The sequence below is a fragment of the Nematostella vectensis genome, chromosome 6 (genome assembly GCF_932526225.1).
Source record: "Nematostella vectensis chromosome 6, jaNemVect1.1, whole genome shotgun sequence".
Taxonomy (NCBI): domain Eukaryota; kingdom Metazoa; phylum Cnidaria; class Anthozoa; order Actiniaria; family Edwardsiidae; genus Nematostella; species Nematostella vectensis.
In genome coordinates, this window is record NC_064039.1 from 1,072,404 (window position 1) to 1,096,411 (window position 24,008).

Below are 24,008 nucleotides of genomic sequence, written 5' to 3' on the forward strand. Positions count from 1 at the left end.
CAAGATGGCCACAGTAGGGTATATGACACTGTAAAAAACAGTACAGAAAGAAATGTCTCCTAATACAGAAGTACAGAAAGTCAGTTCTCCTTATAACAATGCGATACCCTGGACAAGATTCGGAATAGGAATTTATACTTCATAAACCTCAAACCTCAAAATACACATTACATAACAGCCACACCAACCAAAATTATCATATTTTTTATTTTTTCCCATATTTTGCTATTTGCAAAGAACATTCAGTTTGTAAAAATGCCCTAAGGAAAGCAATAGATCCCCTCCATTCCTTCTCAATATAATAATATTAATTTAATAAATTTACAACATCATTTCGTTGAACAAAGTTTCTTGTACCATTTTGAAAAACGTTTTGAAAAATTCATTGAAGATTGGAGCATTTGGTGTTTCAGTCATCTTTAATCACTCCAGGGTAGACACCATGCAAGCCATGCACTTGTTGGCCACTTCTTGTATTTGACAGTGTATTTTCTGGTTGAATAGCGTTCTTGATGATAATTGCCAGACTGATAAATAAACAAGACTTCTTTACTGAGAAATATCCAATTGGACAACAAACTAAAGAAGACCGTATTGTTTTTTGAGCAAGAGGACTGATAAATACCAAGTCCATACCCTCCAGCAGTAGAATGTGTGGCAAATGTCCAAGTATGGCCAGCCAAACTACCACCAGTATGCCACTAACTCTGGGAAGGGGGAGCTAAATCCATTGCTTGTATTAAGTCATCTAATGGGGCAGTCTCTTTGGGATCCAGTGTGTTAAACTCCATGTTAAACAAGTAAAAGTTGATAAAAACGCAATTCAAGTGAGAATGTAGTTCAAGCTTGACAAAGTCTGCATAATGCGCACAGAATAAGTGGGCTAAGACGTGAAATAGCAGCTTCTCAATTTTCTTAACGGTTGTTAGAAATGTGCTTGGAAAGGTCATTCCTGCAAAGGGCAAAATAAATCAATATCTTTTCTACCAGACAAGCAATTCATTGCGACATTCAACATTTTCATTGCGGCAATCATTTAGGTCTTAATAATGTTATGGTACAACTTATAGATAAGTGTAACTCTGAGGCTCAGCTTAGGGAAAGGGAAGGCCAGTGGGCTTATCGGCTTAAGTCTATCTACCCGCGGGGTCTAAATAGTGATGACTTTTTTTGTAGTAGGAACCCACGTAGAGATGTGTAAATTCTTTTTATCCATAGCGCGCGCTATTCTAGAAAATGCGCGTTTTTGTCAGTTGTAATGTTTTTGCGTCTCGCGCCACTATTCTGATGTTAATAAGCTTGTAACGATTCACCTTCTTCAGTCTGCCCTGAAGAAGTCTTATTAAAGACGAAAATTGGGCAGAGTCGATTTCCAGTTTTTGGTGTATTGTATTCATTGTTCTGGTACGAGATCGCGACAGTTTGGGCTTTTTGATTCTATAGACATACATAAGCCATATTCTGTTGAAACTGTCAGCTCTGACAACAAATGCTAGGGGCAAAACGAGTGTCAGGGGGGACATCCCCCCACTTTTCAGAGCGGATGTGAGTTCCTTTTTTACATGAACGCATGGTTTACATGTACCCAGGCATCCAGCATTGATTGTTTGACAAAAAACTATATCACATCATATTATATCGTATCGTATCATATCACATTTTAAAACTGTTTGTATTTATTTTTTAGCCAGACTCTACATCAAAGCCAGGTACTGTTCCTCCTCCCCTCCTCGAAGTCACCAAACTATTTTTTTTATCCCAGACCGTCTACTCATAAAGCATCATTTTCCGCAAAAAGGGTAAGTTTACTAAAAGGCATGGGACCTTGAAGCCACCAAACCATTTTTTGTCCCAAACTGTCTACTCCCAAAGCATCATTTTCTATAAAAAAAGGTAATTTTACTAAAGGCATGGCACCAACCCGAAAGTACCATAACTCAAAGATCACTTACCAAATTTCGAGGGAAAAACTGCATCATCATGGACATATTTCTCCACGTAGGTCATGACGTAGTCTATATACTGAGGAGCTGCAATTGATGCCTTTGTTTTCTTTCCCTTATCATCACACCATAAATAAGTTCTAGAAAAGGAAAATATGAAATACTATGTTAATAATGGCTGGAAATCAAGGAAACGTTAAGTTTATAAATAGTATAAAAGTATATTCAGTAAGGTAAAATAAGATAACAGGTGTATAGATAATTTAATTTTTGATAATTGATATGTTTTTTTTAATTGATGAGATGGCATGGACCTGCTACAGGAACTAGGTAAAGTGCAAATTCAAATCTATTTGCTTGAGATAATCAACCTGCCACCCCAAGATAATAAACTGGCTCATTCAAAGGGCTGGCTGTACAATTCAACTCTTTTATCTATGTTTAGTTAAAAACAAAAGCAAACCAGTCTAATGGTTAAATCTCTGAAAGTGGTCTTTAATGGTCCCTATTTAAACCTTCCTCTCCATTAATCATCCCCTCTATAGGCTAATATCTAAGCCTCTCCCTTCTTATTAACATTATTATCATCAATAAAGTATTATATTTTATTATTGTCATTAACATGATCTTGTAATGAAACACTGGCAAAAACAAGGATCCATTCAATGCTTGTGTCCAATTTGATTAGCATGTACAATTGGTAAAAAAAATGTTTGGTGAAAATGCAGATTTTAAATAAGCCATCTCCCTCCATCAAGTCCCCTCTCCCTGAGAAAAACAAAATAGAGCTTTTACAGCATAAATAAGGACTCACAATGCTCCAGGACCTGACATTGTAGGGCAGGATGCCGCTGTGCATACTTCTATAATACACCCATATAACAAATTGATTTGATTGAAATGACCTAAAGCTGAAAAAGGCAAAGTATGTGTCAGTACCATGAATACAGAGACCTGAGGGAGACATACAAAGATATGGGATAGGGCTATGTACCTTGGAGGAACATACAGTACATTAGTGGGATAGGGCTATGTACATTGAAGGACCATACAGTACATAAGTGGGATAGGGCTATGTACCTTGGAGGAACATACAGTACATTAGTGGGATAGGGCTACCTTGGAGGAACATACAGTTCATTAGTGGGATAGGGCTATGTACCTTGGAGGACCATACAGTATATTAGTGGGATAGGGCTATGTACCTTGGAGGACCATACAGTACATTAGTGGTATAGGGCTATGTACCTTGGAGGACCATACAGTACATTAGTGGGATAGGGCTATGTACCTTGGAGGAACATACAGTACATTAGTGGGATAGGGCTATGTACCTTGGAGGACCATACAGTACATTAGTGGGATAGGGCTATGTACCTTGGAGGAACATACAGTACATTAGTGGGATAGGGCTATGTACCTTGGAGGACCATACAGTACATTAGTGGGATAGGGCTATGTACCTTGGAGGACCATACAGTACATTAGTGGGATAGGGCTACCTTGGAGGACCATACAGTACATTAGTGGGATAGGGCTATGTACCTTGGAGGACCATACAGTACATTAGTGGGATAGGGCTATGTACCTTGGAGGACCATACAGTACATTAGTGGGATAGGGCTATGTACCTTGGAGGAACATACAGTACATTAGTGGGATAGGGCTATCTTGGAGGACCATACAGTACATTAGTGGGATAGGGCTATGTACCTTGGAGGACCATACAGTACATTAGTGGGATAGGGCTATGTACCTTGGAGGAACATACAGTACATTAGTGGGATAGGGCTATCTTGGAGGACCATACAGTACATTAGTGGGATAGGGCTATGTACCTTGGAGGACCATACAGTACATTAGTGGGATAGGGCTACCTTGGAGGACCATACAGTATATTAGTGGGATAGGGCTATGTACCTTGGAGGAACATACAGTACATTAGTGGGATAGGGCTACCTTGGAGGACCATACAGTACATTAGTGGGATAGGGCTATGTACCTTGGAGGACCATACAGTACATTAGTGGGATAGGGCTATGTACCTTGGAGGACCATACAGTACATTAGTGGGATAGGGCTATCTTGGAGGACCATACAGTACATTAGTGGGATAGGGCTACCTTGGAGGACCATACAGTACATTAGTGGGATAGGGCTATGTACCTTGGAGGACCATACAGTACATTAGTGGGATAGGGCTATCTTGGAGGACCATACAGTACATTAGTGGGATAGGGCTATCTTGGAGGACCATACAGTACATTAGTGGGATAGGGCTACTTTGGAGGACCATACAGTACATTAGTGGGATAGGGCTATGTACCTTGGAGGAACATACAGTACATTAGTGGGATAGGGCTATGTACCTTGGAGGACCATACAGTACATTAGTGGGATAGGGCTATGTACCTTGGAGGACCATACAGTACATTAGTGGGATAGGGCTATGTACCTTGGAGGACCATACAGTACATTAGTGGGATAGGGCTATGTACCTTGGAGGACCATACAGTACATTAGTGGGATAGGGCTATCTTGGAGGACCATACAGTACATAAGTGGGATAGGGATACCTTGGAGGACCATACAGTACATTAGTGGGATAGGGCTATGTACCTTGGAGGAACATACAGTACATTAGTGGGATAGGGCTACCTTGGAGGACCATACAGTACATTAGTGGGATAGGGCTATTTTGGAGGACCATACAGTATATTAGTGGGATAGGGCTATCTTGGAGGAACATACAGTACATTAGTGGGATAGGGCTATGTACCTTGGAGGACCATACAGTACATTAGTGGGATAGGGCTACCTTGGAGGAACATACAGTTCATTAGTGGGATAGGGCTATGTACCTTGGAGCAATACTTACTATGTGAGGCTATCCATTCGTTAAAGTCAATGCCTGTCGGCTGACTGACAGTCTGTTCTATTTCATTTCTGTTAAGTATGCAGCTTTTTAGATACTGCTCTTCTAGATATGGCTTGTTTTCTTTGACTTCCTTTGTCTCTTCTACTATTGTTTTCTTTTTTCCTTTGCTGAAAAATGACAACAAAACAATAACTTTCAAAATACAAAAAGGTGACATTTTTTAAGAAGACCATGTAGTTCTTAAGTATTGATTAATGAATAAAACAAAAAAAGATAAGAAAGTGATAAATATTTTAACAACTGGTAGGGATGCTTTAAACAAAGCACAAAAAGATTTATAGATCAAATGGACAATGAAATGAAAACTATAAATCACATGCCTGTATTTTGTAACAGCCTCACAAGCAACTTGTAGGTAGTGCCACGGATTAAGAGGTATAAGCCACGAGGAACACATGAATAAACTCTTTTAGGAAAACCTTGGATATCACTTTTAAGAATCCAAAGCGTTTGATAGGAAAAATAATACATGAACATGACAGAAGTCAAGAACGAAAAAAAAAAAGCAAGAACTGAATTTTTCTGTTTCAAAATAACAAATAGAAGATTGCTTTTTTTTCCTCCACAATGTGGCTCTTACTATTCCACAAGCATAACCTCAAAGAAGCAGTAATAAAAATATGAATAAAAAGCACTTATTTGTAAAATAGCAGGCTCCGATTGGCTGTTCTAGTGATCAGCTGATATGATCCTATAATCACCTGATGGTTGTTAAAATGTCATGGATGAGTAATTATCATTTGTAAACATTGGAAAGGTTTTTGCATGAGTGAGGCAGGCTATTGAAATTGTCATGTTCTTAAAAAAATTATCTTAAGGTTTTGGTAGAGTATGCTCTTCATTTTGTAGTGAAATTAGTTGACAAGCGACAATCAAAATAACAAACTCTTAACACATATTTGCAATATTCTAGATTCTTTTATCTCCAGTTAAGTAGGGTGCATTCATTGTGCTTGCATCAACATTTAGAGTATTTCTAATCCTTAAAGAAACACAAAGTCATCTAAATGCATTAGCAGGAGGCTGTTTAAATCCAATATCAAAACTATGTGGGAGGTTAAAGAGAAATTAGCTACGTAGCAATGCAAAACCATAGAATGTTCGGTATTACAATAAGCAATTTCTAGCAATTTACGAAAATGATTGAGAATAGGCTGAGTGAGTTCGAGAAACGACACGATTGCTCTTCAAGACATGTAAATTAAGTTTAACTTTTCTAGTTGACGCTGCGTTGCATTTAGCGACGATACGATTACATGTCTTATGATCTATTTTTAAACGGGCTGCTTTCATTAAATATTCGTTAAACCTGTAATACGTATTTTTTTTTACTTTTGAGACGAAATTTTTAAATTCATTTTCGTTACATCTCTGGTTACATCAGAGAGGAATATGACAGACAAGACGTCTGCAAAAGAACTGATAAACAACGGTAATCTACAAAGACATCTTTTGGAATGACACTGCAACTCTAACCAGGCAAGGGAAACGTCAAACACAAGGAATTCTACAGGGGTCGACTCGAATCAACAATACCGCTTATTTTTCGAGAAGAAAACTTGCAATAACTATCATAGCTGATCAGCAATATCTCAATTCAAATTGCCTGAGCAAACAGAGCAACACAATGTAAATTAACGAACAAAATGTAAGGGAGTGTAAAAATAATTTACCAGATTACGCTCCAGGACATTCTGGATATCGCAAGCCTTATGGGTATCATGTATGGTTGAATTAAATGACAAAATTTATCTGTTTTAGAGGTTTTTACTTTCAATACCGCGCCCAAAGACTTGACCAGAATGGAGAAATCTGTTTTGGTTTTGTCTCGAACATTGCTCTCTCAGTTACTCACCCAATAAGCCATTCCATAATAAATTGTTCTTAGAACTGATTCAAGCGTTGTCCCATACAATAACCCTTTTAGTGGGCTTCGTTCTGGATGGATTTACATGGTACTAAGGACTGTTATTTTCGGATATTTCCCCTTTCGATAGTTTCTTCTTCCGATTTTGCTACATGGACTAGGGTCCAGTCTGCCACCGAGTGTCAGCCTCGCTCTCGTGCATTTCAAAACAAAGAGTAGACGTTGATTATAAGGCGGTCCTGACTATGAGATAAATATTTATTTAAATAAAACATTAAGAAACAATAAAAAAAGCCTCTCAATAGGTTTGTTTGAAAATCCTACCACATCTTAAACATCACTTTATTTTCAAAATTGTCATGCTAGGTAAATGCAGATTGAAATATTCTGCGCGATAGTTAATTTTTTATATTCACGATTTGACCAAAGTTCCATAAAATAGAGTAAACGAAGTAAATAAATTAATAGTCCCCTTTTTCTGAACTTAGAATAAGACCGTTCTCCTGAAGAGTTCTTACATGAAGTATTGAATTCCTATCGCCGCTGACCACTTGTATGTAGTACGTCTGGTTGGAGCGCGAAGGTGCAAAAAATATTAAAAAACACCACATGTTTGGAAAGTGCATTTGAACCAAACCCAAGGGAATCGCCATAGCTCCACAAAACATGAGTTAAAAACCATGCTACCTTGCTGCTAGAATGGTGGGGTAAAAGTACGATTTCTTTACTTCCCGATTCGAACACACCTCCAGAACGGAGAGGACCTCCTTCAAGCGTCAGAGTACACGAGAAACTAAAAGAGAAAAGAAGCGAGGTAAGGATTACTTAAATATGTTTAAAAGCAAGTTAGGCCTTATTCATTTTGTGTTGGTTGTAATAGTATCTTATAGAGTTTGTTTGTTATTAGAACTTGTTTTGATCAGGTTGTTTTCAGACGAACTTTACAACTCGCTTTTTGGCAAATATAAGTAAGCTTAAATTAAGTTATATAATGCTCAATAATTTATCTTGTTGTCGTTGCTTGCAATTTCTTACTTTTAGATAACGGATATATTGACCGAATTAGAGATAAATTATTTCATATAACCTTCCAAATAAAACGGGTTTTTAAATTTACTTATAGGCAATCCAACAGGTTATGTTTAAAAACATACAGCAAAATTTCGACAGAATTCGAATAAAAATTCTATTTATATTTCTTTGATATCTCTTTGGTATCCATATACACTTTAAATACATTTCTATACTTCCAAAGGAGTAGTTTATTTCGAAACCTTTATTTTTACATTTTATCATTTATGTATGGGAAATCAGGCCTAATTTGCATATGTTGCAACATGGTCTCATATTGAGCCCACCAATAGGGTGAGTGGAGGAACAGAGGTCACCACACTTGTAAATACAAATCGTTGAAATCTTGTTACCAGACAGGGGTGGATCCAGGTTTTTGAGTGAGTAGTTTCCACCGAAACACCAACAATAGGGGTGTTTGGGGGCGTGCTCCCCCAAGAAAATTTGAAATTTCAAGCTCTATAAATGCCATTTTCTGCATTTTCAGAAAAGTTAATTACCCCAAAAAGAACAAAAAAACATGCTATCATAAAGGCAAAAAAAAGTTTTATTTTGTTGAAGGTGGTACATGAAGCACCTTGCTCTACAAAAAAATATCTGGTATCCAAACCGGTGCCACTGGTCTATGTCCAATATAGCTGCCTACTAACTGTCTTTGAGCAGGAGAAGGAAAAATGGTACTTATAGATGGCAAGCCTGTGGTTGGTCCTTGGTCCAGGAGTTTTCAAGATAATAAGAAAAAAAAATCCAATATTAATATCATATGTCATATACAAAAGATATGTACAAATTATAGACAATATAATGAATAAAAACTCCCCTTTTTCATCCTTGGGGACTGCAGTAACTGGAGCTCTGGAGAAAAATCCAACATTGTTATCATAATTTAAAAGAGAGAAGTACTAAATGATTATAAAAGAGGGCATAATTTGAAAAAAAACTCCCCTTTTTCATCCTTGGGAACTGCAGCCACTGGAGCTCTGGAGAAAAATACAACATTAATATCAAGTTATAAAAATGAGAAGTACTAAATGATTATAAAAAAATATATATAATTTGAAAAATACTCCCCTTTTTTATCCTTTGAAAATGCAGCTTCTGGAGCCCAGGGAAATGTTTGTAAACCATTTGAGCTTAACATGAAATCCCAGTGTCAATAGAAAAATTGAAATCATCACTAAATAAAAAAAACATCTAGAAATGACTTTTTAAGAAAGTTATACAGGCACCAGTTTGAGTTTCTGTAGCTGTTCTCCATCAGTTTAAGGGTGAGACCCAGATGGAACATAACTGACAAGCCCTCTAGAAACAGATGGTGCAAAAATTTAAGTTAATATGTTTGCCATTCTCATTCTCCTAGGGTGCAATTGAGCAAATAAATCTATTATTCTGTCCAGGTCTAAATCCATGTCTTTGTGGGTATACATTAGTGCCAGCCCATTCAATCTGTCCTCAGTCATTGTGCTTCTCAAATAGGTTTTAAGATTTCGAAGGGATGAAATGGATCTCTCACAAGAAGCAGATGGAATTGGAAGTATGATCAGGATCTTTAACATGAAATAAATATTGACATATGCATCTTTGTCAATATCCTCCAGTGTAGCCTTAGAGTGTCTGGAGTCACTTCTCCTCTGTTATCCCTCCCCTTCCATAATCTCTCCCATAATAAAAGCTCTGCCTGTAAACCTATATAATTTGGCATGTCTGTAATAGTTACAAAATTCTAAAACATTAGGCTTCCAGTCGTCAGTAGCAATCAAAACAGAGGGTATGATCGAAATACCTTTGTAGCAAATAAATACATCATCCTTGAATCTAGAATCGAGCTGCTCGAGTACATGGTCTAGAAAAACTCTGGTCAGATTTATCTTGTAATACTCTTCAGGATTTGAATCAGGAGCATTGGGTCTATGTCTCTGTCTCTGAGCTACCCTTGGCATATCTGGTTGTACATCTACTTGTCTTGCGATAGTTACTGCATCCTGGTACAGTTCATGGTGTGTGCCATCAATGTCATTGCTCATTTCTGTGAGAACTGATATCAGAAGAGCAAGTTTTTCTTTAGCTTTCAGGATATCCATAGCTTTACTTTGCAGCTTCACTGTAAGTGGCTTAGTTAGTGCCAAAATATGTCTGACAATAACAATAGCAACAATAAAGGAAAAGTTGATAGCATTAAGTAATGATTGGGCATCTTGTCTGCTGGTAGGATTCCAGTTGGTATTTTCATGCTTGTGTCTGTTCATTGAGATATCTTCTAGTGTAGCTGTGACTGGATGAAGAAGCTCAACTATTCGGTCCATAGCATCTATCCTTTCAATCCATCAGGTGTGGCATACATTAATTAAAGCAGTGTGTTTTTTGTTTTTTTTTGCAAAAGTTCTATGATCTTGAATTCTAAATGTTCTTGTTGCTTGGGAGAGTTGTCAAAAAATTCAAAAAGCTTTCGCACAACATCCATCATGTTTCTGACATTTGGTATTTGGCAGGTATTGGCAATACACAAATTCAGCTGGTGATTCATGCAATGGACAAAAATTGCCTTCTCGTGTTCTGCTCTGATTAACGAGGAGGCTCCATTAAGTCGTCCAGCCATATTGCCAGTGCCATCTTAACATTGGCCATGACAGTCTTCCATCATCAATCCTAAGTCTACTACAGCTGCAGTTATAAGGTCTTTGATGGACTCTCCTGTTGTTCCCTCCTTACAAATATAAAATCCAATAAATTCTTCTCTGATGTTTTTGGTTGAGTCGAGAAATCTAATCACAACAGAAATATTTTATTTGTTTGCTATATCAGCCGCTTCATCTGCCATTACAGAAAAATATTTACTATCTCTCATTTCCTGAGATAAATTATTTAAAATATGAGCACCAACAGTTGATATCATTTGATTCTGGATGGTCTTTGAAATGTATGTGGTATTTCTTGGTGCATATTCTAGGTGCTGCTCCAGTATATGGTCACCACTGTCTACCCGGAATTCAAGCAGTGCCTGGAAATTACCAGCTAGGGCAGCATTAGTGGGGTCACTATTCCTCAAGTCCCTGAGTGGGATATTGTTTTTCCCACAGAAAATAATTGTTTTAAAAAGGGACCTAAGGATCTCACGGTTTCTAGCAATTTGCTGTTGAACGATGTTATTTAACTGCAGATTTATCGAGACAGCTTCTGTTCGCATCATTTTCTTAAATTCTTCTATAGCAATTATAGAAAATTTGTGAATTTCACAATTTCCTTGTGCGTGTTTTGTAAATCGCGAAGCGGCCGAAGTCCAATTTGTAAGAGACTTCAATAATTTGTCTAACTTATTAGCGTTTCGCCCACACTGAACTCAGAAACAAACACAAGCTAAGCAAAACACTCCATTGTAATATTTAGAGTAGGCTAGCCATGGATATTTCTTTAGCCAGTTTAAAACAAACTTGTGAGATTTTCCATTCTCTATCGACACTGGGAAATCGAAAAGCTCACCTGGTTTCCATACATTTTCGATGAATTTCAACTTGTCCTGAGGCGAATAGCTGGCGATATTGTCGAAGACTAAGCCAATGTCGTAGGGAGAACAATCCTCCTTCCGACAGACAGGAGCACGAGCCATAAAGAGTAAAAACTAGTGCAAACTAGTGTTAACTAATTCCTTCGTAAACTCTGATGCAAGTACTGAGACTCCAGTGAGAGCAAATGAAAGGAGACCGTTAGGGGAGGTACAGACCGTTTTATACTTTTGTCGATAGTTTCCGCGGTGGTTTCCAAGTGAGTTAGCCAATCAAAAATGGTTTTGAGTGAGTTCCAACACAATGAAAAAATTTCCAGCCAATCGCGCGAGGTTTTGAGTGTGTTCCAGCGCTAACTATAATAACACCTCACCCACCCCCTTGCTTGCAAATTGGTGACAATATTTTCCGATCTTATCCGACGGATTTCCGAAGGTTCCCGAAAAGTGATCGAAGCTCAAATCCAAAGCTCGTGATCCAGGGCGCATAAGAATAATAATGACGATAAGGCATCTTTGTACGTGTTTAATTTAATAAAAAGCAAAAATACAGTTGATTGAATGATTTCCACAGACAAGCCAATAGTTTCTAGGGAGATCGGAGTATTTTTAAAAAAGCCATTTAAGTTCAAAATAACTTGGTTCCGGAACTCATGTAAACTACCCTGGATCCAACCCTGCCAGATATGTGTTATCTTATGGCTCATGTTGCTCCAACAAAGTCCCATGCTTTGCATGAGTCCAACACAGATTTGTAAGGTGTAAAATAGTTATTTGATCAATTAAACCTCACCTTTTCATCATAGCCAAGTTAGACTGTGTACTTGAGTATAGTTATAAAGAGAAACCCCTGTATGTCTATTTCCCATTTTTTAAAGTAGAAAATTTACCCAATTTCCTCTAGATATGGAAGAGTGGGGTTAACACTTTCAAAGAATGATCTTTCCCAACAGGGGGTGTGCTGGAATTGACAGTTTTTTTTTTACTCTGAGACTTTTCTTCACCCTTGAGGAGAGGGCAAACAAAAAAACAACCTTAGGGCAGTGGCTCATTTTCAGTTATTTAGTTGTTCCCTTTGTACCCTGAGGGATAGGGGAATTTGATTGCTTTGTCCCGAAGGGGGACACCATGCACCATTCGTGTGGGGTTTCCAATGACTAGTGCATAATAGACTCCTTTTGTTTGATGTACAGTTTCTAGATAATGTGTTTAATCTTTTTATCCATTTTAGCACCATCCCGCTGTATTTGGACAGTGTTACTTAAGGTCACTAAATTCAGATTTCTGCTTTGGTATCTTCTCACAAAAATACTGTGTTTAAACAGGGATGGTTTGAGGCATACACTTACACTGACAATTTTAAGTTTCCTGTAAGGTGACCCATGATAAGAAAGTTGACTATGTATTTTTAAACTTGTAAACAAACAATACACATACAAGCTTTAGCAACAAGTCTTAATAATGTTTGTCATTTTTTTCCTTTCTTTTCAGTTGTTGTCATGGATTCCATCCAGACTTTTTTTGCCGACAAGGTTGTACTAATTACTGGAGGGACTGGATTTCTTGGTAAAGTTTTATTAGAGAAGCTGCTACGATCATGCAGGACTGTGAAGCGCATTTATCTTCTGACTCGGAGCAGAGCCGACCACACACCTCAGCAGAGGATTGACAACATGCTTCAGACAAGGGTAAGTAAAGTTCAGAATGAACTGGGTGGAGTCAAGCAAAATAAAAAAAAACCTTCAGGATCAGTTTCTACAATATCTCTTGCTTTTTGTGGTACGAAATTGTGTGCTCTGCCAGACTGTCCCTGTACCTGACCTCTGAATATTTATTTTACAAAGCTTGTCATGCTTACAGCTGTTTCAGAATGTACGAGAGAATGATCCTGATCAACTGGATAAGGTCACAGCAATTACAGGTGACATTGCTGAAGCTGACCTCGGATTGTCTCCGGAAGACATGGCTCTGATAATTGGCAGTGTACAGATTGTTTTCCATTCTGCAGCCACAGTTAGATTTGATGAGGAGCTGAGGTATGTACTGTATATCAGTAAACAGATTTACTGATATTTGGCTAGACAAAGAAATTACAATTCTGTATTTTAAAGTCATTTTCTCTGAAGACTTCACATGTTTGTTGTTATAATATTCACATCTGTAGGTTGAACCCATTAAACTAGATAATCTAAAAAGCACAAAACCTATTCAAACCAACCCAGCATTTAGTGAGCAAACCATGCCACTGCATCTCAAGAGCAGCATACACCTATTCCAATGAAGGTTGTCAGTGCAAATGGTGATTGGCAGTTCTATGACTGAAAGTAACCACATGTCTCGAAGAATATGGATAAATCAAAACAATTATCCATTAAAGGTTACCAATGCTTGGCTTTGACATTGCTGGACTTTATTTAACACCTTTAATTTTACGAATAATTAGTACTCGTAAGCCATTTGCCATTCGCCATTTGCACTGACAACCTTTTGTGAAATAGGTGTATATGAATGAATGATTTGAGCCTTTTTTTCCAGGGTGTCATTACAGTTAAATGTAAAAGGAACTCAAGAAGTTATCAGGCTTTGCAAGGCCACAAAAAAACTAGAGGTATAGTAGGCATCTGGTCTATTACAAACCATAACAAAAAATCACCAAGTCACAAAGCAGGATCTAAATGTAGCTATTTAGGACCTTTTGTGATAAAAATGCAATGTATTTTGGGAAAGGTAAGGAGGACCGTTTAATTCTCTTCTTGGCTTTCTGCTGTACTGTAAGCCATATTGTACCAATATGGAGTATCAATATGACTGTATCTGTACTGTAATAAAACTTGACTACAAGTTAAGAAAAAAAGTCCCATTGCAAGTACTTTTATTCCTCCCCGGGCATGTTTTCATTTCTCCTGAACATTGTAATTACTTCATTATTGATCCCCAGGGTTTTCTTCATTTGTCCCCAGGCGTTTGTCCATGTGTCCTCAACATATGCAAACTGTGATAGAGATGTTGTTGATGAGAAGATATACCCACCATCAATAGAGCCAGAAAAACTCATTTCATCTTTAGAGTAAGTCTCCTCTGAAGTCAGCAACTGTTGTTAAATTACAACCTCCTTTATAAGGCTAAAACCATATTTTATTATATTGAGTCTCAAAATAAACTAATACATATTTTTACTGTACCTCTATTGAGCCAGCCTGAAAATTTGATCTACTGTAAAAATGAGATCTACTGTAAGTAACTTTTAATTAAAGACAATACAAATTATAAATGGGGTAGATGATACAATGGGCACAACAAAACGGTCTCCAAGTTAATTTGTCGTAAAATTTGACTCCAAGACACCATTGTGGACAAACACAAGTCAAGTGACATTATACAAGTCAGCATATTTTAGCAGGAGGCCATGGTGTTTGACAAAGTGTTTTTCTGCTAAAGCAGCCAACTGGCCTTATCCAAAGGGTGGTCCTCTATACTGATATCAGTTATCACTAATCATAATATTATGTTTAGGTGGATGAGTGATGACATGGTTAAGGCTATCACCCCATATGTGATTGACCAGAGGCCCAATACGTACACCTTCACCAAGAGCCTTGCTGAGCATGTGTTGCTGCAGGAAGCGTCTGGGCTCCCTGTGTCGATCTTCAGGCCGTCCATCATAGGGGCATCATTCAAGGAGCCCCTCCCTGTAAGTGTAAACCAGTCCCGGTAAGTGTACACCTGTCCCTGTAAGTGTAAACCTGTCCCCGTAAGTGTACACCTGTCCCCGTAAGTGTACACCTGTCCCCGTGGGTGCTAACCTGTCCCCGTGGGTGCTAACCTGTCCCCGTGGGTGCTAACCTGTCCCCGTGGGTGCTAACCTGTCCCTGTAAGTGTACACCTGTCCCCGTAAGTGTACACCTGTCCCCGTAAGTGTACACCTGTCCCCGTAAGTGTACACCTGTCCCCGTGGGTGCTAACCTGTCCCCGTGGGTGCTAACCTGTCCCCGTGGGTGCTAACCTGTCCCCGTAAGTGTACACCTGTCCCCGTGGGTGCTAACCTGTCCCCGTGGGTGCTAACCTGTCCCCGTGGGTGCTAACCTGTCCCCGTGGGTGCTAACCTGTCCCCGTGGGTGCTAACCTGTCCCCGTGGGTGCTAACCTGTCCCCGTGGGTGCTAACCTGTCTCCGTAGGTGCTAACCTGTCCCTGTAGGTGCTAACCTGTCCCCGTGGGTGCTAACCTGTCCCCGTGGGTGCTAACCTGTCCCCGTGGGTGCTAACCTGTCCCCGTGGGTGCTAACCTGTCCCCGTGGGTGCTAACCTGTCCCCGTGGGTGCTAACCTGTCCCCGTGGGTGCTAACCTGTCCCCGTGGGTGCTAACCTGTCCCCGTGGGTGCTAACCTGTCCCCGTAGGTGCTAACCTGTCCCCGTGGGTGCTAACCTGTCCCCGTGGGTGCTAACCTGTCCCCGTAGGTGCTAACCTGTCCCCGTGGGTGCTAACCTGTCCCCGTAGGTGCTAACCTGTCCCCGTGGGTGCTAACCTGTCCCCGTGGGTGCTAACCTGTCCCCGTGGGTGCTAACCTGTCCCCGTGGGTGCTAACGTGTCCCCGTGGGTGCTAACGTGTCCCCGTGGGTGCTAACCTGTCCCCGTGGGTGCTAACCTGTCCCCGTGGGTGCTAACCTGTCCCCGTGGGTGCTAACCTGTCCCCGTAAGTGTAAACCTGTCCTTGTCACATGGATCCTAACAGCCTACGACCCTCATCATCGCTCTCCTCTCTCTAGGGTGGGGCTTGTGCTGTGGAAACCATGCCAGTTGCACCAATCTTAAAATCTAACAAACAAAGAAATTGAAAAGAGCTTGAATTACTAAAAACACCAAAAGAATGGATCAATACAATAGGTCATGGAAGAAGGGGGAATTTTATTAAAAAAACAGATGACTTGACCAGTTAAGTATGTTTCTTCTAGGGCTGGGTAGATAACTTCAATGGACCTGCTGGCCTATTTGTTGCTGTAAGTAAATAAACAACATCCTACTTGACTATTACTTTTTAATTACTTTTTTTTATCTTTTCATGTATTAAATTAAGCTTATTTCTTTCCTGGTAGTGCATGTAATGTAACTTCTTAGAGTACTGCTCTCAATTATACAAAATTATGCACATCTGTTTTGCAAAAAGCCTACTTGGAGTAGTACAAAAGCTCTAGAGCTAAATGCGTGTTCTGCATCATTTATTCTTTTGTTGATTTTTGTACATGCAGTACTAAATCTTTGTGCTTCTCATAGGCTGGGAAAGGCATGCTGCGGAGTATGCCTGGTGATCTAAATAGTGTGGGCGATGTAATTCCTGTCGACATAGCAGCTCACATGATGATTTGCATAGCATGGCACACAGCCCAGAAACGGTACTTGCTTATTGTATTCTATCATACTCAGTGAAGTGTGCTTTATTATTTTTTGCATGCATCTGCCCTTTGAAGTAGTGGCTGCATGAACATGTCACTGAATTCCATGATCAAAAGTATGTTATGATAAGTAATTTTTTGTTATGAACAGCAATTTTATAGAAATGATGTAAAGTCATAAAGTAACACTTAAAGTTAAATCTCGCTACAAACATTGTAACTTTCTGACACATATCATTCAACTGTACTTTAATGTACAGTACTAAGAGCACATGGCCTTATATGTATGACCAATGATAATAAAGCTTGGGTGTGAATGTTAAAAGGGCTTGAAATGTAGTAATAAGATTTTGTGCTTAAATTCCATAGGGCCCCTTGTATTGCCTTTGATTGTTCTAAGGGGCAGTTCTTTAGTAATTACTTTTGGCACATGTAAATCTCACCTTTTTTGGCTGGAGAATATCTATGCCCAAGGTGCAGTACATAAGGATGAGAGGCAATCAACTAATAGTTAATCACCACCAAAGATGACAATCACAGTACTGTATGTTTAGATGACAATCACAGTACTGCATGTTTAGATGACAATCACAGTACTGCATGTTTAGATGACAATCACAGTACTGTATGTTTAGATGACAATCACAGTACTGTATGTTTAGATGACAATCACAGCATTATGTGTTTCAGATCAGACGGCATTCCTGTGTACAACTGTGGGACGGGTGTGTTAAACCCAATTACGTGGGGAGAAATATGTAAGTTTACAACCATGGAATGGGTGTGTGAACCCAATTACACAGAGAGAAATATTTATATGAATATGTGCAACTGTTCCGTAGTGAGAAATGTTAAGACTGTAGTTCAACATTTTGTAGGCTGATGTCTTTTGGTATTATGTTAAATCCTTTGTTTCTGTTACAGCTGAAATTATGCATAAAACATTTTCGATTTATCCTATGGAGGATGTCTTTAGAAGACCAAACTTTAATTTTGAGTCTAGCAAGTAAGTAATAGAATGATGCATTATTTTTCTGTTACCAGTACAATAACAGAAACAGTAACAGTACCAGAACGGTAGCAGTAGCGGTAACAGTACAGTAACAGTAATAGTTATATTTACAAATAATGATACTCTTTGCAAGATAAAATAATGATAACTAGGAAAGCATGGTATGTAATATATATAGAAATGTATACCAATAGGTTTTTTTTTTTTTGTAGAATGTGTGTTTTTGTGTAGAATGTATATCTATCTGTTATAGAAATGATGTGAACAGTAGCAGAGCTAAAAGAAGGGTTTAGGGGATTTAAACTCCCTTTTCTGTCTGCCAAGGGAAATTGTTTGTGCAAAAGATTACATTTTTACCAGATTACCAGAATTCCCCATTTATATGCATGTCCTTATACTGTACTGTATATCTCTATTGCTGTGTTATCCAAAGATTTTTATCTTCTTCTATAGGTTAATGTATTATTATTGGACATACATCAGCCATCGAATCCCTGCTCTCATTGCTGACATGCTATCCATATTCATTGGGCAAAAGCCAAAGTGAGTACTTCTCTTTAGCATAAAGGAATAACACTTATATTGTGTTTATTGTATAATACCTTATTCAAACATCATATGGTGAATAACATCATATGGTAAATAACAGTTCCAAGACCAATTGGTACTAATTATTTGTAAAATAAAAGTTAAAAGGTAGAGAACTCCAAAAAAGCCTGTAGCCAGACATTGATGGCCTTTAATGGGTTGTCGTATGATTGATCCATATCTCCTGGATTAGGCTGAAATACAATGGAGTCCCATGGTATGTTTCGGTCGTAAGAACTGCTGTTTACACTGGCAACATTTTTTTTTGTAATAGGTGTAAGTGTCATGCCAGATGCATATTGAAGTCTTTTCCTACTGTTTCCTACTATGTTTTAGTATATACCATGATTACTTTTAGAATCAAAAAGCCCAAACTGTCGCGATCTCGTACCAGAACAATGAATACAATACTCCAAAAACTGGAAATCGACTCTGCCAAATTTTCGTCTTTAATAAGACTTCTTCAGGGCAGACTGAAGAAGGTGAATCGTTACAAGCTTATTTTAACAAACATTTTAACATTTTAAAATAAGCTTGTAACGATTCACCTTCTTCAGTCTGCCCTGAAGAAGTCTTATTAAAGACGAAAATTTGACAGAGTCGATTTCCATGATTACTTTGGTATAATGAGGTGTTGTTTGTGTCCCTGCAGGATGAATCGCCTCTATCGAAAACTGCAAAAGGCAACAGATGTTATGAAAGTCTTCACATCACGAGAATGGAAGGTATCAGCACTGGGAACCCATACTAGGAAATACTATTTAACCAGATTCATCAGATTACATCCCAAGGAAGCCATACCAAATGTTATTTAACCAGATTTATTAGATTAAACCACTGGGAACCCACACAAGGAAATACCATTTTTTAACCAGATTTATTAGATAACCGGAAACCCAATCAAAGTTTCGTGTTCTTTTTCTAGTTTACAACTGTGAATTATCTCAAGCTTTTAGAAGAACTCTCCCCCCAGGACCAAGAGGTAAATATTGCTTAGATAGCTTTTTCAAGATCTTCTCTAATAATTTTTCTCCCGATATTGATCGAAAACAAAATAAGTTGGGTGTGGCTATCTAGTGCTCGTCACGTTGACCAAGAAGTCACCCATACCATCCATGAGTGTGCCGGCATGGAGACTTTCCACAGAAGCACCAGCTAACCGGGCTTTGCAGTGAGAGGGCTATGAACATGTTTCTAAAAAAACTATCTGCTAGTATTAAATAATCCATATTTGCAACTGTTTTATATTCATATAACTGTCCTTTAAATATAACATATCAGCGTAAGAATATGTCAAATGCTTTTGTTGCCTTTGCTGTCAAAACATGACTTCCAGGCGATGCTTCATTTGTTGTTTTGGCAGGAGTTTGGGTTTGACGTTCGAGTTATCGACTGGAATAAGTACTTTGAAGACTTCACCATCGGAATGAAACAGTTCCTGCTGAAGGAAGACTTGAAAAACGTTCATTTAGCGCACAACCGGATCCGAAAGTAAGCTTGGTTGAGTATGGGGGTATATCTGTACGAAAGTGAGGCTTAATTGACGTTCAAGTACTGTAACTCAGGCTTGTCGATAAATATTTTGTTCTTGAATGTTACCCATGGGCCAAAGAAATTCCTGGTAAGTTCTCTGTGCAGTACTGATTGTTTTTGCTTACGCCAAGAGAAATAACAGTGTGGTATTTTCTCGCGCGTACAATTTTTGCGCGCTTCCTATTTGAATAATTGATTTATTTTTATGTATTCGACACAGATTTTAATTTCCCTCTGAGATTTTCACTTGTAAAGTACAAATTGATGAGAAGAGGGGTATCGATTGTACAGTACAGATTGATGAGAAGAGAGGGGTGGGGAGAGTACAGAACTGATTGATGAGAATAGAGGGGTGGTGAGGGTACAGTACAGATTGATGAGAAGAGAGGGGTGGTGAGGGTACAGTACAGATTGATGAGAAGAGAGGGGTGGTGAGGGTACAGTACAGATTGATGAGGAGAGAGGGGTGGGGAGGGTACAGTACAGATTGATGAGGAGAGAGGGGTGGGGAGGGTACAGTACAGATTGATGAGGAGAGAGGGGTGGGGAGGGTACAGTACAGATTGATGAGAAGAGAGGTGGTGAGGGTACAGTACAGATTGATGAGAAGAGAGGGGTGGTGAGAGTACAGAACTGATTGATGAGAAGAAAGGGGTGGTGAGGGTACAGAACTGATTGATGAGAAAGAGAGGGGTGGTGAGGGTACAGTACAGATTGATGAGAAGAGAGGGGTGGTGAGGGTACAGTACAGATTGATGAGAAGAGAGGGGTGGTGAGGGTACAGTACAGATTGATGAGAAGAGAGGGGTGGTGAGGGTACAGTACAGATTGATGAGAAGAGAGGGGTGGGGAGAGTACAGAACTGATTGATGAGAAGAGAGGGGTGGTGAGGGTACAGTACAGATTGATGAGAAGAGAGGGGTGGTGAGGGTACAGTACAGATTGATGAGAAGAGAGGGGTGGTGAGGGTACAGTACAGATTGATGAGAAGAGAGGGGTGGTGAGGGTACAGTACAGATTGATGAGGAGAGAGGGGTGGGGAGAGTACAGTACAGATTGATGAGGAGAGAGGGGTGGGGAGGGTACAGTACAGATTGATGAGAAGAGAGGTGGTGAGGGTACAGTACAGTTTGATGAGAAGAGAGGGGTGGTGAGAGTACAGAACTGATTGATGAGAAGAAAGGGGTGGTGAGGGTACAGTACAGATTGATGAGAAGAGAGGGGTGGGGAGAGTACAGTACAGATTGATGAGAAGAGAGGGGTGGGGAGAGTACAGAACTGACTGATGAGAAGAGAGGGGTGGTGAGGGTACAGTACAGATTGATGAGAAGAGAGGGGTGGTGAGGGTACAGAACTGATTGATGAGAAGAGAGGGGTGGTGAGGGTACAGTACAGATTGATGAGAAGAGAGGGGTGGTGAGGGTACAGAACTGATTGATGAGAAGAGAGGGGTGGTGAGGGTACAGTACAGATTGATGAGAAGAGAGTGGTGGTGAGGGTACAGAACTGATTGATGAGAAAGAGAGGGGTGGTGAGGGTACAGTACAGATTGATGAGAAGAGAGGGGTGGTGAGGGTACAGTACAGATTGATGAGAAGAGAGGGGTGGTGAGGGTACAGTACAGATTGATGAGAAAGAGAGGGGTGGTGAGGGTACAGTACAGATTGATGAGAAGAGAGGGGTGGTGAGAGTACAGTACAGATTGATGAGAAGAGAGGGGTGGTGAGGGTACAGAACTGATTGATGAGAAGAGAGGGGTGGTGAGGGTACAGTACAGATTGATGAGAAGAGAGGGGTGGTGAGGGTACAGTACAGATTGATGAGAAGAGAGGGGTGGTGAGGGTACAGTACAGATTGATGAGAAGAGAGGGGTGGTGAGGGTACAGTACAGATTGATGAGGAGAGAGGGGTGGTGAGAGTACAGTACAGATTGATGAGAAGAGAGGGGTGGTGAGGGTACAGAACTGATTGATGAGAAGAGAGGGGTGGTGAGGGTACAGTACAGATTGATGAGAAGAGAGGGGTGGTGAGGGTACAGTACAGATTGATGAGAAGAGAGGGGTGGTGAGGGTACAGTACAGATTGATGAGAAGAGAGGGGTGGTGAGGGTACAGTACAGATTGATGAGGAGAGAGGGGTGGGGAGAGTACAGTACAGATTGATGAGGAGAGAGGAGTGGTGAGGGTACAGTACAGATTGATGAGAAGAGAGGGGTTGGGAGGGTACAGTACAGATTGATGAGGAGAGAGGGGTGGGGAGAGTACAGTACAGATTGATGAGAAGAGAGGGGTGGTGAGGGTAGAGTACAGATTGATGAGAAGAGAGGGGTGGTGAGGGTACAGTACAGATTGATGAGAAGAGAGGGGTGGTGAGGGTACAGTACAGATTGATGAGGAGAGAGGGGTGGGGAGGGTACAGTACAGATTGATGAGAAGAGAGGGGTGGGGAGGGTACAGAACTGATTGATGTGAAGAGGGGTGGGGAGGTACAGTACAGATTGATTAGAATAGAGGGGTGGTGAGGGTACAGTTCAGATTGATGAGAAGAGAGGGGTGGGGAGGGTACAGTACAAATTAATGAGAAGAGGGGGGTGGGGAGGGTACAGTACAAATTAATGAGAAGAGGGGTGAGGGTACCGTACGAATTGATAGGGAGAAGGGGTGGCGATGTACAGTACACGAGGAGCGCGCGTGTGCATCGACGTAATCGCCTTATCACGTGTCGATCGTTTGTTCGCAGGCTGCGTAACATCCGCTGGACGATGTACGCCGTTCTCTTTGTACTATTCTCTTGGCTTCTCATCAAGAAAGTCCCCTCTGTCCGGGTGGCAAGCTTTAGGTGCTTAATGCGAGCGAGTGCGATCTTCCAGGCGCTAGAGCCCTTCAAGATAGTGAACTAACCCAGTGTGATGTGTTTTTACGGACCCGCCAATCACACCGCCCGGTGCCTCCATTAGAAATCTCGACGCCATCTTGATGACACGGGCTCTAGCTTTTCCTGAGATCTGAGATCCCGGGGTGAGGTTGTCGTGAATAAGATTAGTGTCCTTCTAGTTCTTACGATGCTAGAATGACCTACGAAGTAAAGTATTAAGGCCGGTTTCTACCAAGACGCGCGATCGCACATCAGAAACGGACAAACGCCAGCACTTGCTCTTGCGTTTGCATTCCAGAAAGACAGTTGTTGTGTGTGAGGAAGCGTTTTTTAAAGATCGCACAGCTACGTTTGGCTAAAGTTAAGCCTCTCGAATTAATTACGAAGCAGCCTCGTTCCCACGGACTTGTAGCTTTATTTTTCAAAATAGGTGCCCTTGGAAGCGAGGCAGTGTTAGGTGCGCAAAAACAAGTATACGCTAAATAATTTTTCTTTCACGTCATAAAGTATTAATTACCAATCAACTAGTCTCCCATTTCTGTGAATTGTTGCGAATTTCCATTGAAAATATTCTAAAGTAATAATGCAGTATAATGAAGGCGTGAGGAACTGAGGCTTTTTCCGGTTACTGAATTCCCTTCATAAGTCTCATCGTCTTGGACTACTTGACCGCAATTTGATTTTCGTTATTATGTTTTTTTTAATCAAAGTTCTTCAAAAAAGGAAGAATATGAAATGAATATAAGCCACAATCATTGAATACTTCAACATTATGATATTTCATCTAAGTAAAAACTATGGAAATTGACGTGCAAATTATCCCAATAAAGCACTAATAATTCTGTGTATTGTGTAGTTTGTAATAACTCCTCTGGCGAGGTAGACGCTTGCACTTGCACCCCGCTGAATAAAAACAAAAACAAGTAACCAAACCTACCAAAATTTGCATACACAAGTAGTCAAAACAGCCATTTGCACCCCGCACCCCTCAGGAACCCGTTAGGCATTGATGAGATCAAGAAACAGCCACTGCTGCGATACACCCATTTTCGGCTGATGCATTATTGAGATATGTCGTAACTAGCATTGCTTGAATGGATATCAAATAAGAAAATAAACGTATAGGTTTTAAAAGTTGTACCATTCTATTTTATATGCTTGTTAAAATTCACATAAATTTCAGAAGCCAGGTTCAGCCATCTATGCCTTACCCATACACCCATTGTAAAAAAAAAGCGAATGGCAAATAACAGTTCTTCGACTGAAATGTATTTTGGGTGGCTTTCCTACCTAGT

At 39.9% G+C, this 24,008-nt stretch overlaps 2 protein-coding genes and 1 long non-coding RNA gene across 5 annotated transcripts; 1 reads left to right on the top strand and 2 right to left on the bottom strand.

Annotated features, from left to right (window-relative positions):
• Positions 1–188: 188 nt before the first annotated feature.
• Positions 189–6,939, bottom strand: LOC5510544 (MOB kinase activator 2). Of its 2 annotated transcripts, none has more exons than XM_001630966.3 (5): positions 6,737–6,939; positions 4,822–4,988; positions 2,758–2,854; positions 1,953–2,083; positions 189–952 (listed from the first exon to the last, which is right to left on the bottom strand). In XM_001630966.3, exons 1-5 carry the CDS (start codon positions 6,751–6,753, stop codon positions 702–704), a joined length of 663 nt encoding a protein of 220 aa, XP_001631016.2. In that variant the 5' UTR covers positions 6,754–6,939; the 3' UTR covers positions 189–701. The 2 variants fall into 2 exon arrangements, with proteins under 2 accessions (XP_001631016.2, XP_032235613.2); XM_032379722.2 differs by lacking the exon at positions 6,737–6,939 and adding an exon at positions 5,202–5,508.
• On the bottom strand, positions 3,771–4,511 carry LOC125567981. The gene is made up of 2 exons (XR_007311965.1): positions 3,903–4,511; positions 3,771–3,863 (listed from the first exon to the last, which is right to left on the bottom strand). It is a non-coding gene; the product is annotated as an uncharacterized LOC125567981 (long non-coding RNA).
• Positions 6,940–7,274: 335 nt separating the features above from the next.
• On the top strand, positions 7,275–23,557 carry LOC5510546 (fatty acyl-CoA reductase 1). 2 transcript variants are annotated; one of them, XM_048729039.1, is made up of 15 exons: positions 7,275–7,562; positions 12,810–13,006; positions 13,179–13,354; positions 13,854–13,926; positions 14,279–14,385; positions 14,832–15,009; positions 16,269–16,313; positions 16,588–16,706; positions 17,397–17,464; positions 17,631–17,712; positions 18,172–18,261; positions 18,959–19,031; positions 19,232–19,288; positions 19,670–19,797; positions 22,579–23,557. In XM_048729039.1, the coding sequence occupies exons 2-15, from the start codon at positions 12,818–12,820 to the stop codon at positions 22,736–22,738; spliced, it is 1,545 nt and encodes a 514-aa protein (XP_048584996.1). In that variant the 5' UTR covers positions 7,275–7,562; positions 12,810–12,817; the 3' UTR covers positions 22,739–23,557. The 2 variants fall into 2 exon arrangements, with proteins under 2 accessions (XP_048584996.1, XP_048584995.1); XM_048729038.1 differs by having other exon boundaries at positions 12,813–13,006.
• Positions 23,558–24,008: the final 451 nt, after the last annotated feature.